This window comes from Argentina silus (genome assembly GCF_951799395.1).
Source record: "Argentina silus genome assembly, chromosome: 20".
Classification (NCBI taxonomy): Eukaryota; Metazoa; Chordata; class Actinopteri; order Argentiniformes; family Argentinidae; genus Argentina; species Argentina silus.
Genome location: NC_139674.1, coordinates 4,148,478 through 4,165,811, shown reverse-complemented (window position 1 = coordinate 4,165,811; position 17,334 = coordinate 4,148,478). Strand labels below are relative to the sequence as shown.

At 45.6% G+C, this 17,334-nt stretch overlaps 1 protein-coding gene across 1 annotated transcript in view; it reads right to left on the bottom strand.

The window, feature by feature from the left end:
• Positions 1-17,334, bottom strand: part of lrmp (lymphoid-restricted membrane protein) — a gene marked incomplete at its 5' end in the record, with an annotated part of 30,952 nt that overhangs the window by 3,384 nt on the left and 10,234 nt on the right. Inside the window, 19 exon segments of the mRNA XM_083691843.1 lie at positions 176-244; positions 455-510; positions 734-881; positions 970-1,104; positions 1,243-1,383; positions 1,569-1,608; positions 1,717-1,774; positions 1,936-2,197; positions 2,467-2,663; positions 2,764-2,849; positions 3,035-3,081; positions 5,091-5,166; positions 5,633-5,804; positions 6,269-6,353; positions 7,666-7,718; positions 8,920-9,193; positions 10,112-10,229; positions 11,096-11,247; positions 12,050-12,151. Coding sequence (XP_083547969.1) covers positions 176-244; positions 455-510; positions 734-881; positions 970-1,104; positions 1,243-1,383; positions 1,569-1,608; positions 1,717-1,774; positions 1,936-2,197; positions 2,467-2,663; positions 2,764-2,849; positions 3,035-3,081; positions 5,091-5,166; positions 5,633-5,804; positions 6,269-6,353; positions 7,666-7,718; positions 8,920-9,193; positions 10,112-10,229; positions 11,096-11,247; positions 12,050-12,151 — 2,271 coding nt within the window.

Below are 17,334 nucleotides of genomic sequence, written 5' to 3'. Positions count from 1 at the left end.
GTATTTCGTTGATATACGTGTCTCGTATGCGTCGGCTCAACTAATAAAGTTGTATTGAATTGATGAATTTGTATTGTAATGGATAAATAGAGTTGTATTGGAACACAATTCATGTATATGAGCTCTTGCTCCTGTCTATGAGTTGAGACAGATGAGGGTGGCAGCAGTGTCTCACCATGTCAAAGGCCAGGTTCCCACCACCAGACCGAGGAATGACTGCTAGGCTGACCCGCCTCGTTGACGACTGCGGGAAGGAGAGACGGAGGGAAGACCACATTCCAACTTTTATTCAACCTCAAAATGTGCATGAAACATTACATTTACAGTGTTTCCACATGCACAAGCACACGCACGCCCTCCAGAAAAGTCTGGCGGCATATTCTATCCTAACTAGTTTGTTTGTGCGTGTAATCATATAGTACTGGACCTCAATATGTACTGGGTCTCAGCTGACCTTGTAGTACTGCGATCCTGATTGCTTCTTGCCTCTGAAATCATCTGAGGAGAGAACTGTCAATATCAGAACCAATGAATATTCCATATCAAAGAACAACTACACCAAGACAAGTCTGTGTCCAGACGGTCAGGATGACGGAAAAACAGCATGCGTAGCTCCTTGAAATGATTTTACTCTACGGTCTCTATAACATCCAAGTTACACAACACAACAAATCTATTTGTAAAAACGTCGTCGGTCAGTTATTTCTACCCTGCCGTTGTGGGCGTTACTGACCTGTAGCTGAGTGGGACCCGAAGGACCTCTCGCTCTGCATCATGGTCTCCTTCAGCTCCGTCAGCTCGGTGTGCTCCTTAGTGTACATCCTCCGCAGGTTCTCTACGTGCTGAATCATCACCTCCACCGCCTTACCAATGCGACTCTCCTACAGGCGGGATTGAGTGAGATGTCAAACACATGCGCGCACGGACACGCGCGCACGCGAACGGACGCACGGGCACACACACACGCACCTGGTGTATGGCCCCCAGCATCTCGGAGCGGCTGGACACTCTGGTCATGGATTGGAGGAGGATGTCGAGGTTCTTCTGTAGCCTTTGGATGATCTCCATGGACTGGTTGTCATCCTCACACAGAGGGGTCAGCGCCTGGGGGCGAGAGTTGACATTCATACATCACTCTCTCATAGCTCTGAACCAGAACCCTCCCCTCTCACCTGCAGCAAGCCCCTCCCACCCGTGCTAGGTCCCTCCCCTCTCACATATACGAGGTCCTTCCCATCTCACCTGTAGCAGGCCCTGGCAGCTGGACACCTCCCTGCGGACGTTCTCCTCTGCAAGGTCACGTGACCTTTCCTCAAGGCGGAGCCTCTTCTCCAGGGTGAACATGTCACATTTGAAGCCCAGAGACAGACGGTGGAACTCCGTCTGAACCGAGAAGCAGAGGCACTCAGCCTTCACTAAATACTAAAGCTACAATGCAGCTTTAACTTAGCAACACCCAGTCAATCAGACAATGACACAGTCAGTGATAGCTAACACACACACACACACACACACACACACACACCTCGTCAGATAACAGCTGTGCAAGGTAAATAAAATAACTCAACTGGAATAAATACCTCAATCTCCTTGTCACTTGCGGACAGGCTGCAATGAGGAGAAGAAGCCATGACCGTTACAGTATCTGTCACTTATTACTTGTCATGTAGATAACCTCAAATGTATCTTCAAGGTGAAGTGTCCTAACATATTCACCTATTTTTTTCCCCGTTGGTCGAGCCATTGGTGTCCTCAGAAATAACAGATGTTTCAGCTGGAATGAGATGAGAGGATCTTTTCGTTTACAAATCTTAAACATAAGTCTTGCCCATTGAGAACTAAAAAATTAGCGTGTAATGTAAACATGCTCTTTACTTCACTCATGAGCAAATCCCTCTCTAGTTTATACATCCAAGGTAAAAAAAATAAACTCACCTTCTTTCTCGGCGGCTGCCCTGGTCACACTCAGGTCCTCTTGTACCTTCTGTTCCTCGATAACCTCCATGCTGCGAGACAGCTCCTGGAGAGTCAACGCAAATGTAACGCTCTGCGTCCAGCAACCCCTGCTCTCCCTCTCCTTCTCACCGTCGCAGGCTAACGCTAAACTCTCTGTCCTCCCACTCTGCTCCTCCTGCTCACAGCTACACCCAGCCTCACTCTCACACACACTTGCCATTGTAGAAAATCCTACAACTGACTAAATTTGTATTATGTGTTATCATAAATACTGTATAAGACGAACTGTTTCATCCCTCAGACTATCCGTGTGCTATGAGGTAAACTACGTTCCTGCTTTGGTACAGGAACCCCCGGGTGGCAGCTTGAAATAAAAGTGTTACTCAATCACTCACAAGTCCGGAAAGACAAGATTTTTTCAATAATCTATGACGTCATGCTGCATAGGCATACCTGTGTCACAATCAGTCCACTGACAACCTCAGGTATGATTAAATATGCAGCTCTCACCAGTTCCCTCCTGAACTTGGTCCTGGGGGTCAGGGAGTCCTTTCTGGCCCCTGAGGCCCCCAGGAGAGCAGAGGGGGACTCGTCCGTGAGGCTGGGGTCAGGGGTCAAACCCTCTGTGGTGGTCCCTCCATTCATGATCTGAGGGGAGCCTCTGTCGGACGGAGTGGTCGTCCCCTCCCCTTTCTGTCTGTCTGTCCCTGTGGGCCACAAATACAAGGACTAAGTAATGTAACCTCCTTTTGATCTATGATGCAAATTAAACACAGTGACTGACACACACACACACACACACTTTACCTGTCATGTCCACCTCAATAGTCGGCACCTGAGTTGGCTCCTGTAGACCTTCCTCCTCCTCCTCTAATACAGGCAGCAGGCTGGTGCTGTAACACACACACCCACATTTCCCCATGAGTAGAGTGCAGTTATCATCCTCAAAACGTCTGCTACTTCAGTGGCCAGAACGCCACCCACAGCATGCAGGACACACACAACCACGTAGGAACCTCAGGGTTGGATCAGCATCTCCAACTGTCCCTCGCCTGTCCAGAGAGTCACACTCACTCACCTGTCCTCTGCTACTGCTCTCTCAGCCAGCTGCTCCTGGCTCACGCTCTGATAGAGAGAGAGAGAGAGAGAGAGAGAGAGAGAGAGAGAGAGAGAGGAGGATGATGGGCAAGAGTGAGAGATGAGAAAAAAAAAGTCAGACGGCCTTGTGACATACTTTCAGTCATTCATCAGAGGTTAAGTGTGGTTAAACATTAAAAGTGAGGAAGAGAGAGAGGGACAGAGAGAGAGGGAGGGACAGAGGGAGAGAGAGAGAGAGAAACACACACACGGTCTAGGACCTTGCATAGCATACCTGTCCCATGGCATCTGAGTAGTGAAATGCAATCTACAGTATGCTCTGTGCCGTCTGAAGATGGGTTGGAGAATGTCGATTTCTTACATAATCTGATGGTTGGTAGAAACCCCTGCAGCTGTGTGTGTGTGTGTGTATATATTGGGCTGTAGAGAACTCGTTTACACTGGCAGGGAACTAAGTGGAGGGGGCGGAATACAACACACAAACATATACCATGCACACGCACACAGCCCAGCTAGGTGAGAGCACTTGATGGAGCTGGAGAGCTCAGACCCTGAGTGGTTGAGCCATGGCAGAGTGCATCCCAATAAAGAAGAGTGCGACACACTATTACGGGAGAAAAAGCAAGCTAAAAATCTCACTTCTGACAGACACTAGCTATACCAAGTACTGAATCCAATAGCCTCATCATCTAGCGTGTGTCAACTCACGTCGTACACTTTCAGAAATAAAACATTCCATATCATTCCCGCAAGACGTGACTATCCAAGGAAATCACATTTTCATGCCAACCGGTTCAGGACGTTGCTCAACAAACAGTGATGACATCACTGCACAGCCTTGGCCAATCGAGAGAGTCTCTTCCTCTCCGAGCCAGAGAAGTATGGGTACCTGCCGTTCTTGACCAATCACAACACGAGAGTCACCATTTCCTCGTCAGCCCACCATTGATATGGTCACAACATATAATTACTTTGTGCATGCAAACCCTCCTAGCAACAAGCTCACATTTTCTTCATGGACTGCCACTGTAGATGTTAGAAGTGCCATAAGGTGTCCTAGGCATTATGCATGTCCATAACCGACTTAGGTTTTACAAAATCACCAAATACAAAATATTGAATACAGACAGACACTAGTAGCTTGTTGTCAGACATTGCCCTTCCATACTTTCAGCTCGACCAGACAGAATGCTTGAAATTCCTATGAAAGTCATTCGGTAGGAGAGGAAATCACTCTCTTGGCTCCTCTGGAAGTATTTCTCACCAGAGTGGCACCCCATTGTGCCAACACAGAGCAGGGCATTGAAATAACACGGCTCTCCCTCTAGGCTGGAAAACAGTTCCAGAGACCGAGCTGGGATATAGAACAATACCCACTAACATAACCACGTCCTCAAACAAACAAGGACTAGGCATAACCACTCATAAATTACAAGGAATAGTTCATAAATGTTCATACATTTTTCAAAAAGGAACCCATGTTACACAATTACCAGTTACACAATGCATAGATTACACACAAAAAAAAGAGACGTACCGTATTGTACTGAGTTACTAAAACATACTGTACCAAGTTACTAAGACCATAAATCCTGAGTAGAGTCTAAACAACCAGAGCCATACTTGCCTCCCTTGGCCAGCCTGCACAGTGCAGCGGAGAGCCTGGAACCAGCCTCTGCCCCGGAGCAGAACGCTCACACGGGAGGGAGTGGAACACCTCCAAACCCCACTCCTACCCAACTATCCTTCTGCTCTACTTCCTACCCGTCCCTCCTCTCAACCAAGGGACAAGTGCCCCTCTCAGGCCTCGATAGGAGCCAACGCTGCCCTTGCCCCCACCATCGCCAACACCACTCTCTCTAAGCGCAAAACAACAACAACAACAACAACAGCCAGGCCCGGCAGAGAACAAGCAAGTAAGAGCAAAAGGAGAGTAGAGATAGATACAGTAGAGAAAAGGGGAACAGGAAGAAGGGATGAGGTCACAGTGGTTGTGGCTGAGAATATGGGTGTGAAGTGACTTCCTCGATACTGACCTGAGCATCACTCATGTTGGCTGCAGTCGTGTCGTTCTGTCCTCCTCCGCCCACAGTGGTGTCTGTTTGGTGGGAGCTAACCAGGGGGTGAAAGGTCGGAGGTCAGAGTCAATCAATCAGTCAGTCTCTCTCTCTCTCTCTCACAGTAGATAGTAGCCTGGGTCACTGACTATGACTGTAGTCACACACACACAGATCAGAGAGCAGAAACAGTGTCCCAGCCCTGATCACAGGTGCATTGTGGGTATGCAAAGCATCAGTGTAGACATGCTGACACGCCTCAGTGCCATCACAGGCACACACAGGAAAACACTAATTTGACTCGCAAATGTGGTCAGAAAGCGAAAGGGCCATGTTTCACACATCAACACTTCCTGAGCCATCATTTGTCACAGTGATGTGTGATATGATAACCCAAACCCTAACCACTTTAAGTAGGTTCAATATTTTCAGTATATGTTGACAAAAATAATAATATTAAAGACACATTTATGGCCTGTTTTATTCCATAGGCCACAACTATTACTAGCACTGTTTCTCACCTCCCTGTCAGAGAAATGGTCTCATCCATCACAGGCGAAGTGCAGCTGGGTGACACCATCTCACCCAGCCTGGGTGGGCTGTTTCCAGGGGTTATAGTTCGGTCTTGTTCAGGTGAATTGCGACCGGGTGAACCTCCAGGAGGCGGCTCAATGGGGTCAGGGGTCACTGCATCTGGAGGGATAGGTGAATGGTGGGGGGGGGTCATAGAGGGTCATGATTTCAGTATTACACATCATTGGGCAGTCCAACAGTGGAATAGAGAGAGAACAGCCACCTCAAGACAAGTATATAACTCCACAGCGAAACAAGTCCATGTTTTCTCAGAATGCACTTTCAATGAGTCAGAGCTAGAATATAGCCGGTAGGCGCAGATAGAGGGAGAGAGACGGAGGGAGAGAAGGGAGGGAGACAGAGGGGTCATAGAAGAGAGGGGAGGGAGGGGGGGAGGGAGGGAGATGGGGAGAGAAGTCTTTGCCAACAGGTAGAGTGGGAGGAGGGATCTGAGTGGGCCTAGGTTTCACTGGCAAGCTGAGAGTGGGAGGGGGGGGGGGGAGGGAAAGATGGAGAGGGGCAAGGTTAAAGCAACTTGACGAGAGAGAGAGAGAGATAGAGAGAGAGAGAGAGAGAGGCCTTACCGCTGAGTGTTGTGTGGGAGGGATCACTGGTGACAGCCTGGCGGTGGGCGTTCGTGAGCCCACTGCATTCTGGGAGCTTGGCCTCCTGTAAACAGAACAGACAGTGATAAAATATTCATCATGTAAACAAAACAAGGTGTGTGTGCGGAGATCACGTAACATAACCACTAAACCCCAACCAACACACAACACACAACAGCACATATCCATTCAGCTCACAACAATGGCTCATAACAGCAGACGGACGGACTGACTGACAGAGAATCTGGTTGTCCAACTTCAGTCCTCTGAAATCATCTCTGACTGACCCCGAGGCAAGAGTCACTGTCAATCAGAATAAGGAAGACGGGTCCGTTTCAAACGACGAGGCAGACCGCTTCCTTCATTTATGACTCATTACATGAGCACATAGGCGAGAGTCTATTTGGTAGTCAAATGTGAGTGAGGTGGAGAGAGTGAGTTCTGTGTGTGTGTGTGTGTGTGTGTGTGTGTGTGTGTGAGGGAGGGAGGAAAGTTAAAGATATGAGAGAGGGATGGAGGGAAGGAAGGAGAGAGTGTGTTCCAAGCTAAATCTGACCCTCTCCTGTTATCCACTCAGAGGCGTGTGAAGGTGGTGCGTCCCAACAGTCTGTCCCCTCCCTTCCTCCCATCCTCAAAGTGCATTGGAGGAGAAGACCTAAGGTTCCTCCCCTTCCATATTCTCCTCCAATGCTTTTTGAAAAGGCAGTGAAGAGAGAGAATGCGAAGAACAGGGTACAACAGACTATTGGGACGCAGCCATGGCGGTGGTGGACCCTTCTGTGTCTCAGGCTCTATGATTCCTGTTTCCTGTTTCCACAGGATGTAGTAGCGAGACATTGCCCACAGATGCTGATCTGGGGTCAGTGTGACATTTCCCTCATTAGAAGTTAAGGTCAGGATTTGGGAGGGTGGGTTGAACTGTGCCAATGAGAAACTTGAACCAGGAAGGAGCTTCTCCCTCTTAAAGCTGTCAACAACACAGTCAGCGAGTCACATGGACTCCCAGATCAACGGCAACAACATAGAGCTAGAATTACTGGAACTGATATCCTGACATTTCCTGCACATCCAAAACAAAAGGTTCCGTGGTTGGTTCTAGCTATTCAAATTCTATTAATAATATACCCAAAGTACACATAAAATCAGTATGACGAAGTTCCTGAACAGTGTTCTTTTCACAAAAACACATGATGGCAAGCCAAAAATTTCAATTTCAGGCCTTGCATGCTTAATATGATTATGGACTGACTGAGTTATAACATCACCTAAAAAATCCTTTAACATGTACAGTTACACAAAGTAAAACAGAGAATTGAAGACTTCAATGTGCAGATGGAAACAATTCATAAGGTAGTTTGATAAAGAGTGCCATCTACCTGTGGAGCTTGACTATTGACTCTTGGATCTGTGTCTGTTGAGTCATCGGTCCCTGAGAGAGAAGGAGAGCAAAAACAAGAGGGAGAGGGAAGGAGGACAGATAAGGAGAAGAAGAGGGATAGAGAGAGGTAGAAGGAGAAGGAATGGGAGTGGGAGAGTGAGAGGTAGGGAAGGGGGAGAGAGAGAGAGGGGGGGGGGGGGTATAAAGAGTAAGAGAGGGAGGGGAGATGCATAGAGAGACAGGGGGGAGAGAGAGGGGAGAAAACGAAAGAATGAAAAGCTCATTAGCGGTGAGATCTTCTCAATGGCACATTGAGCTGGGGGGTCAGTCTTGAGGTGAGGGTACCAACCACACCCGTGACCATATTAGAGCAGATTCCCCTCTGTGCCAGGAGAGGGGTTGAGAGGGTGAACACCCTGCATGGCCACAGTGGCGGTAATGACCAGATCCACAGTCCTGGCACTCAGTCATGCAGGGAGGAGGAATGGAGGATTACTCTCCACTTTCATTGGGTTTAGACAAGTCTAACACCTGGCCATAGAAGGACCTCTGAGGCCTACACACACACACACACACACACACACACAGACAAGTGTGTGCATACACACACACACACACTCTCTGAGCACGCACGTGCGCGCATACACTCTCTGAGCACGCACACACACGCGCGCATACACACTCTGAGCACACACACACCCCTAAAAGCCATACAAGGCTGGGCCCTTAGGGGTCTGTGGTCTCAACAGCCATAGAAGGCCGGGGTCTCCTCGCAGGGGCCCATGTGTGTGTAGTGTGTGTGCCTGGGCAGAGTACTGGTGCTTCAGGGGTGGCTGAGTGCCCTGTGACTCCATGGATTAGAAAAGGATAATCCACACTCACACACACAGGCTACTGATGGACTCAATGTCCAGGATATCGATAGAAGTGGCTCCCGAAACGTTGAATGTTGCTACTCAGCCAAATGCCTTTCCAATTGACTTGACACATTAAAACACACCCCACCATGTTCCTAACCACAACCCAGTCAAGACCTAATATGGACACCCATTAGAGCAGTGATCCTCACTCCTGGTCATGGAGAGCTGCAGTGGGGTAAGGCTTCTGTCCCAGTTCAGCAGCGAAGCTTTTCAGTTGTTTAGTTCAATACCAGGGTGTGATGGCACCAGGCTGGGGCTAAAACCTGGACCCCCCTGTGGCTCTCCAGGTCCGGGATTGAGTGTAACTGATCACTACAGTGCGTCCCACTCACCTTGCTCCTTTCCCTCAGTGTCTTGCTGGGGGTGAGAGCCTTGGGACAGGGGCGACAGAGGAAGGGGGCCACCCGGCTCCTGTCCCTCTCCTCCCAGTACCGTCCACCTGCTCCCCTCTTCTCCGTCTCCTCTCTCCGTCCGCCTGTCCTCCTCGGGCCTGCGCTCCACCCGTCCGCCCTCCTGGCCTCTGAAGTCCCTGTACTTCTGCTCCACCTCGCTCCTGAGGAAGTCCTGGAGGATGAACTCCTCGTCCCAGTCCAGGTCCTCCCCAGCCTGCTCCCAGGACACACACACACACGCACGCACGCACGCACGTACACACACACACACACACACACGCACGCACGCACGCACGCACGCACGCACGCACGCACGGGCACACACACACGGGCACACGATCAGGAAGGGAAGGTTCTCGAACACTTGGCAGCAGCACTGTGTAGGAAAAAGCTACACAGTGATCTCAGGTCAGTGTGGACCCCAATGGATTGGGTGGTCCTGGACCTGTGTTAGCAAGCAACACACATACAGACACACACAGCAATGCACTGTGTGTGAAGCACATACAGAGATGACAAACACACTACGTAGAGTACCTCTCCCCATCAAACAGAGAGGCACAGAAGAAAAGGATTTGGTGCATCAGAAAATTAAAAACAAAGTGTGTGTGTGTGAGTCTGTGCATGTGTGGTGAGAATGTCCACTCCAACCACCCACTCACACTCAATCCTCTAGTGTCCCTATTAAACACCCTCTCCATCTGTGTGGGAAATGTTCTCTGAAAGTTAGAGAACTCACTCTTTCTAGCTTTCTCTGCATGTTCTCTGAGCGTTGAGGATCATCGTGGTCCTCTGTGGCTCAGTTGGTAGAGCATGGCGCTAACAACGCTTAGGTTGTAGGTTTAATTCCCACTGGGACCATATATACTGAAATGTATGCACTCACTGCAATGGAAGTCGCTTTGGATAAAAGCGTCAGCTAAATGGCATATATTATAATTATTATTATTGTTGCCTTTGTCCTGTCAAATCTCTCTCTCACACACGTTCTGACACTACAGCCCAGTGGTGCCAAACTTTATTTGTGTGATGATCCAATCTGAAATGTCCCTCGCTAATCCATTTTCGCCTAAACCCTCTCTCTCCTCCATCCCTCTGCCTCTCCCTTCATCCCTCCATCTCTCCAACTCACCTCTTGGTCCTCGTTGCCGTCGGGGGTCTGACAGCTGGCCTCTCGGCTGTCCTGGGGGATCTTCAGCTGGTCCAGCTCCTCATGAAGCTGCTGCTTCTGGTTCTCCTGCTCTTGAACCCTGGAACACACACACACAAACACACACACACACAGAGATAGATTACAACTCTAAAGTCAACAACACAAGGTCACAAAAAGACTGTCGTTCACCCAGTGATTGTCGCTGTAGGCAACACAATAACGGCCCTGGCAAACTAACTCATCCCTCATCTCTAAGAGCACGCTGCCAGTGTGGTGGAGGGTCAATAACATACTGTACCCAATCCGCAGGCCCATGCAGTGTCCCATGGCTTGGCTCCTAGTGCCCAGTCCAAGTATTGGAGAGCTGCTATACTCCCAGTCCCAGTATGGAGAGAGAGAGAGAGAGAGAGAGAGACCCTATCACCCAGCCCTAGTCCCAGAGGAGGCACAGCTGGCCTACCTAGAGAGTTCTCCCAGCCTGCTCTGATAACAGACCCCCTTCACCCTTTTATCTAGAGGAGGACGGCTACCTCAGGGCACACACACACACACACACACACACACACGCGCGCGCTTAGAGACCAAACTGGGCCGGGACCCAAAACCACTTAGCGAGGTCAGGTTACCCTGAGCAGAAAGAGGGCTTCTTCAGCAGAGCAGAGTGAAGCAGCCATGCATAACAAGATACTAGGTCCCGCCTCCTGTCACTCACACACCGTAGCAGTCATCCTCAATCTTGGTCCTGAAGAGCCACACTGGGTCCAGAGTTTTTCTCCCAGCCTAGTGCCATCACACCGGATTAAACTAACCAACTGATCTTCGAAACCATGATTAGCTGAATCAGGTGCGTCACTGCTGAGCTGGAGCAAAAGCCTGCAGCACTGTGGCTCTCCAGGACCAGGATCAATGCTCTGTCATGTGGTTCATTCAGGACAATACACACACACACACACACACACTCACCTGACTGACAGGTGCAGTATTTCTGTGCGGGACCTCCTCATGTTGCTGGCCATCTTGATGAGCTCTTTCTCCAGGGAGCCAGTGTACTGGTCCAGCTGCTCCAGACTCAGGGCCCAGTCTGTCCTCCTCTGATCCAGCTCAGCCTGCACCGTCTGGGGGGAAGAGAGGGCCAGAGAGTCAGCCTCTCCCTGGATCCTCTGGCTTGGCCTCAGTCAGCAGTGCTCACAACCGATCTCGCTCCACTCACTCATGTGGAATGTTTACTACGGTGTACGTGTGCAGGGTGGTACAATGAGAGAGAGAGAGAGAGAGAGAGGGAGGGAGGGAGGAAGGGAGAGGGAGAGAAACACATGGAGAGATACGGGAGGGAGCGAGCAAGCGAGAGAGAAGGCCGGTTCACGCTACAGCAAACTAACTGAGCAGGGCTGCATTCATGGATTGGAGTGAGAGTTATGTAATATTCTACAGTAGGTGAAGAATCTGTAGAGAAGAGAGCCGTCATGTTATGTAATCCTAAAACGCCACAAGCACACAGAGAGTCAATCCAAAACACTGTCTCTCTGCATCTCTCCCTCCACCCCAAGGCACAGGCAGGTGTGCGCACACACAGACACACACACACACACTGACTGAACTCAGGCTGCATCTCAAACCCTAACGTGGCTTCCTCTTTTTGTCTCCTTTCCTTTATCTGTGCTGATTAGAAAACATTAGACCCAATAGAACACTTAACAACACCCCCCCGCCCCCCCCTCCGCACTGCATCACTCCTCTTTGGACACAGAGTACAACACACACACACACACACACACACTCTCTGAGGTCTTGGGTACAGTGTAAGTCAGCAACATCCACGTCCCTCGGCTCGTCAGTGGATCTACATTTCTAAGTCTGTGTGTGTGTGTGTGTGTGTGTGTCTCTGAGCGTGTGTGTGTATGTTTGTGCTCCTCTCACCTGAAGCTGGGGGTCCCTGCTGGCCTCTGATCCTCCATGCTCATGTATAAGACCTCTTAGTGTTGACAGGACTGAGAGACTCTCCTCTTTAAAGTCTCTCTTCTGAGAACAAAGACAGAAAGACATACTGTGTTACCCTCTGCCTCGCTGATGCGTTCAAGACTCCCAATGTGTCAGGCGTGTTTAATAAAGAGATGAATGATCCTGCAAGAGGATGTTTTCAACCAATTGCAAACACACACACACACACACACACCCCTAAAGTGGAAGCACAGCCCATTATGAACAGTGATCCCTGGCTGGTCGAGGAGAGAAGCAAGTCAACCCAGAGCTTCTCTCACAGTAAGACATTCAACCTTTTCAGGTCACAGTTCATGTGTGTATGGGTGCATTATTCTGACAGCACTCATTTTATATAGATTAGCTAGATTATTGATAATACTATGCTATACCGTATGCAGGTACTGTAGCCCCATATTTAAATGGTGGTATGGTAAAAGACATGAGCTAGAGGAGGATCAGATTAAACACTGAGTATGTTACTCTAACCCAGGGGTAGGGCAAAATGCCCAAAGGGCTGTATATACATTCATTAAACTAATGAGGCAATTGTGTTCTGTAAATACAACAAAAGACTTTTCAATTCACACAGTCTTTCTGTGGCACTACAAGGGCGCCAGATCAATACACTGCAAAGCACAAAGTGAGAACAAGAGGTGAATCTTTCTATGAGCTGACAATGTACTGTACACACACACAATTATTGATGACTTGGGCATGCTTTTTTTTTTTTCCTCTACATTATTTCCTAATTTTTTTTCTCTGGAAGAAAAAACATGGCTAGCTTGGCATGATGTCATAGTGGATGACATCATAATGGGGTCGCCAAGGGGATAGAGTCTTGGTGGGTGAACATTCTGGCAGGGATCTGGCAGAGTTCAGTTGCAGAAAGACAGCACACTGGTAAGTGCACTCTCTGAAATTGTCCATAAATTACAGATATATGGAGTATTTTCCAGCCAAATACAAGCATGATATGTATTTTTTTTATTTGTATCTATACAGTATACAGACTGCAGAGATATCTATAGTATTTTAGTACTTTAGTTCAAACTAATATTTCCAGGAACAAGTACTGTAGATAGTTAATGAGTATAACATGGAAATACATTTCTCTGATTCAATTTGATATAATACGGATTTATGTGACAGAAGTAAATGGCTGATTAGTTTGAATTAATTTGATTTCAGGTTCAAGGATGTCTACTATCAGGAGGCATATGTTGGCTACAATCAAGAATCATCTAGACACTGGGGAATCCTCAACTTCTGACTACATAGGTATGGTAAGCGTTTTGATACTAGTTTGGGTAGGGCTGTCCTTAAACAATTTTTGATGCACTAAATAAGCATTATTGATTAAGACCAAAGCCCAAGATAGACACTGTACTGCACAGTCTGTGGGGATCTGCATGTGGCATTGGTGTATTTACTGTACAGTGGACAATGCATAGTATAAGTGATAGTATAAATGAACACATTAGCTTGAATTCATTCAAGCTTGGTTTCTATGGTTACATTGCATGATGTCACCGTGACATCATCAGAGGGTGTCATGGTTATTGTCACTAAGAGATGTAAACATGTTTGGCATGACAACGACAGTAATAGGAGTTGGCTTGGCGACCAGGCTACTGACAGAGTGGTATGATTGGTCAGAACTGCAGTGTGATGTCACAGTGAGACATGACGTCACAATGGGGTTGTCAATTCTAGAAGGTTCTGGTATTCTAGAAGGTCTGAGTGGGCTACTAGCAGTGGGGTTTACCAGTTATGACAGGGACATTGAAGACATTATGTGAGTAAGACACCTTTGAGTGTTTGGGCAACACTTTCCATTAGGCAGACACAACGCATTATAATTCATTATATGACATTTAGCTGACACTTTTATCCAAAGTGACTTACAGTACAGTGAGTGCATACAGTAGATTTTTTTGTATATATGGTCCCAGAAGGGAATTGAAAGCCACAGAGGAAAGAGAGCAGAGAGGGAGGAGAGAGCAAAAGAGGGAGGAGAGAGGGAGGAGAGAGCGCTGTCTACAGAGGAACGGTGGAGGCTGACCAATAAGAGGACACCACAGGTAGTTGTCATCAAAGAGACAGGAAGTCTACTGAAGCCCAGCCAATCAACTGGTACCACAGCCAAAGAGAAGGTAACACTCACATGGCAACACTTTGGTAAATGCTAACTGGGATGCTTGGGAAGACCAGACTGAGAACCAGTTAAATGGTTAAATAAGGGCTATGGTTAAGCTAAGGGTTGGGGTCGTCCAAGGATCCCACTTAGCATCTACTGTAACACTTTGTAAATGCTAACTATATATGGTCCCAGCGGGAATGGAAAGCCACAGCCTTAGCTTTGCTAGCACCATGCTCTATCAACAATAATATATCATGGTAGGTTAATAATATATCATGGTAGGTTAATAATATATCATGGTAGGTTAATAATATATCATGGTAGGTTACTATTTAAGACTTTTAGTAATACTTGAAGTGACTTCTTACTAAATGTAATATAGACTTTTGAACTATGGATGCAGGTGCATAATGAAACTTTACAAAGGGATGAGAAAAGGCCCTTTAGTGGTGATACACACTGAAAATGGCTGAAAACTCAGGATCATTTACACAGAACACATCTAGCAGGGAATTAGATCATTCTTCATGATCAACATGCGTTTTATTTAACCTTTAAATAAAATGGGTTTATGGTTTAAGGATCAAATGTAATAGAATTTGGTGAATTGTTCTTTGTTTAATGTTTATGCTGTACAGTATGTGTGTTATTATGCTGCGTTGTTACACTGTAGCATTGCTCACCTTTAGAAAAAAAGGAATAAATACATAAATAAAAAAGAAAACAAAGAATGGAAAAGAAAGATAGAAAAACTAATAAAAGGAAGAAAGAAAAAAGATAGAAAAGAATAAAAAGAAACAAAGAAGAGAGAAGGACAGAAAAATAAAAAGAATAAAAAAGAAAGAAAAAAAAGAATAAAAATAAATAAAAAAACAAAGACAGACAAAGAATGGAAAAGAAAGATAGAAAAACTAATAAAAGGAAGAAAGAAAGAAAAAAGATAGAAAAGAAGAAAAAAGAAACAAAGAAGAGAGAAGGACACAGAAAAATAAAAGAAATAAAAAAGAAAGGAAGAAAGAAAGAAAAAAAAGAATAAAAAGAAAAAGAGAAAAAAGAAGAAAGAAAAGAAAAAGAAGAAAAAGAATAAACAAATAAAAAAGAAAAAGAAAGAAAAAGAAAAAAGAAGAATAAATAAATAAAAAATAAAAGAAACAAAGAAAGAAAAAGAAGAAAAAGAAAGGAGAAAAGGTAAGAAAGAAAAGAAAGGAGAAAAAGAAAGTCAGAAGGAAAAGAAAAAGAAAGATGCAGACCCGATTAAATAGTGACGATGAAAGAATACCAAGAACAGAATGAAATGAGAGAAAGAGAAGACTGAGGAGAAAGAGGGGAAGGAGAGGGAGGAGAGAGCGCTGTCTACAGAGGAACGGTGGAGGCTGACCAATAAGAGGACACCACAGGTAGTTGTTATCAAAAAGACAGGAAGTCTACTGAAGCCCAGCCAATCAACTGGTACCACAGCGAAAAGAGAAGGTAACACTCACATGGCAACACTTTGGTAAATGCTAACTGGGATGTTTGGGAGGACCAGACTGAGAACCAGTTAAATGGTTAAATAAGGGCTATGGTTAAGCAAAGGGTTAGGGCCGTCCAAGGATCCCACTTAGCATCTACTGTAACACTTTGTAAATGCTAACTATATATGGTCCCAGCGGGAATGGAAAGCCACAGCCTTAGCTTTGCTAGCACCATGCTCTATCAACAATAATATATCATGGTAGGTTAATAATATATCATGGTAGGTTACTATTTAAGACTTTTAGTAATACTTGAAGTGACTTCTTACTAAATGTAATATAGACTTTTGAACTATGGATGCAGGTGCATAATGAAACTTTACAAAGGGATGAGAAAAGGCCCTTTAGTGGTGATACACACTGAAAATGGCTGAAAACTCAGGATCATTTACACAGAACACATCTAGCAGGGAATTAGATCATTCTTCATGATCAATCTGCGTTTTATTTAACCTTGAAATAAAATGGGTTTACGGTTTAAGGATCAAATGTAATAGAATTTGGTGAATTGTTCTTTGTTTAATGTTTATAGTACGTTTATATTGTTTAATGTTTATGCTGTACAGTATGTGTGTTATTATGCTGCGTTATTACACTGTAGTATTGCTCACCTTTAGAAAAAAAGGAATAAATACATAAATAAAAAAGAAAACAAAGACAGACAAAGAATGGAAAAGAAAGATAGAAAAACTAATAAAAGGAAGAAAGAAAAAAGATAGAAAAGAAGAAAAAGAAACAAAGGAGAGAAGGACACAGACAAATAAAAAGAATAAAAAAGAAAGAAAGAAAGAAAAAAAAGAATAAAAAGAAAGAAAAAAGAAAACAAAGAATGGAAAAGAAAGATAGAAAAACAAATAAAAGGAAGAAAGAAAGAAAAAAGATAGAAAAGAAGAAAAAGAAACAAAGGAGAGAAGGACAGAAAAATTAAAAAAAATAAAAAATAAAATAAAGAAAAAAATAGAATTAAAAAAAAGAGAAAAGAAAAGAAAAAGAAGAAAAAGAATAAACATAAAGAAAAAAGAAAAAAGAAAAAGAAAAAAGAAGAATAAATAAATAAAAAATAAAAGAAACAAAGAAAGAAAAAGAAGAAAAAGAAAGAAAAGAAAAGAGAAAAAGAAAGTCAGAAGGAAAAGAAAAAGAAAGATGCAGACCCGATTAAAAAGTGACGATGAAAGAATACCAAGAACAGAATGAAATGAGAGAAAGAGAAGACTGAGGAGAAAGAGGGGAAGGAGAGGGAGGAGAGAGCGCTGTCTACAGAGGAACGGTGGAGGCTGACCAATAAGAGGACACCACAGGTAGTTGTTATCAAAGAGACAGGAAGTCTACTGAAGGCCAGCCAATCAACTGGTACCACAGCCAAAGAGAAGGTAAGACTCACATGGCAACACTTTGGTAAATGCTAACTGGGATGCTTGGGAGGACCAGACTGAGAACCAGTTAAATGGTTAAATAAGGCCTATGGTTAAGCTAAGGGTTAGGGTTGTCCAAGGATCCCACTTAGCATCTACTGTACTTTATCTAGAAGAGGACTATGGTTTAAGGATGAAATGTAATAGAATTTGGTG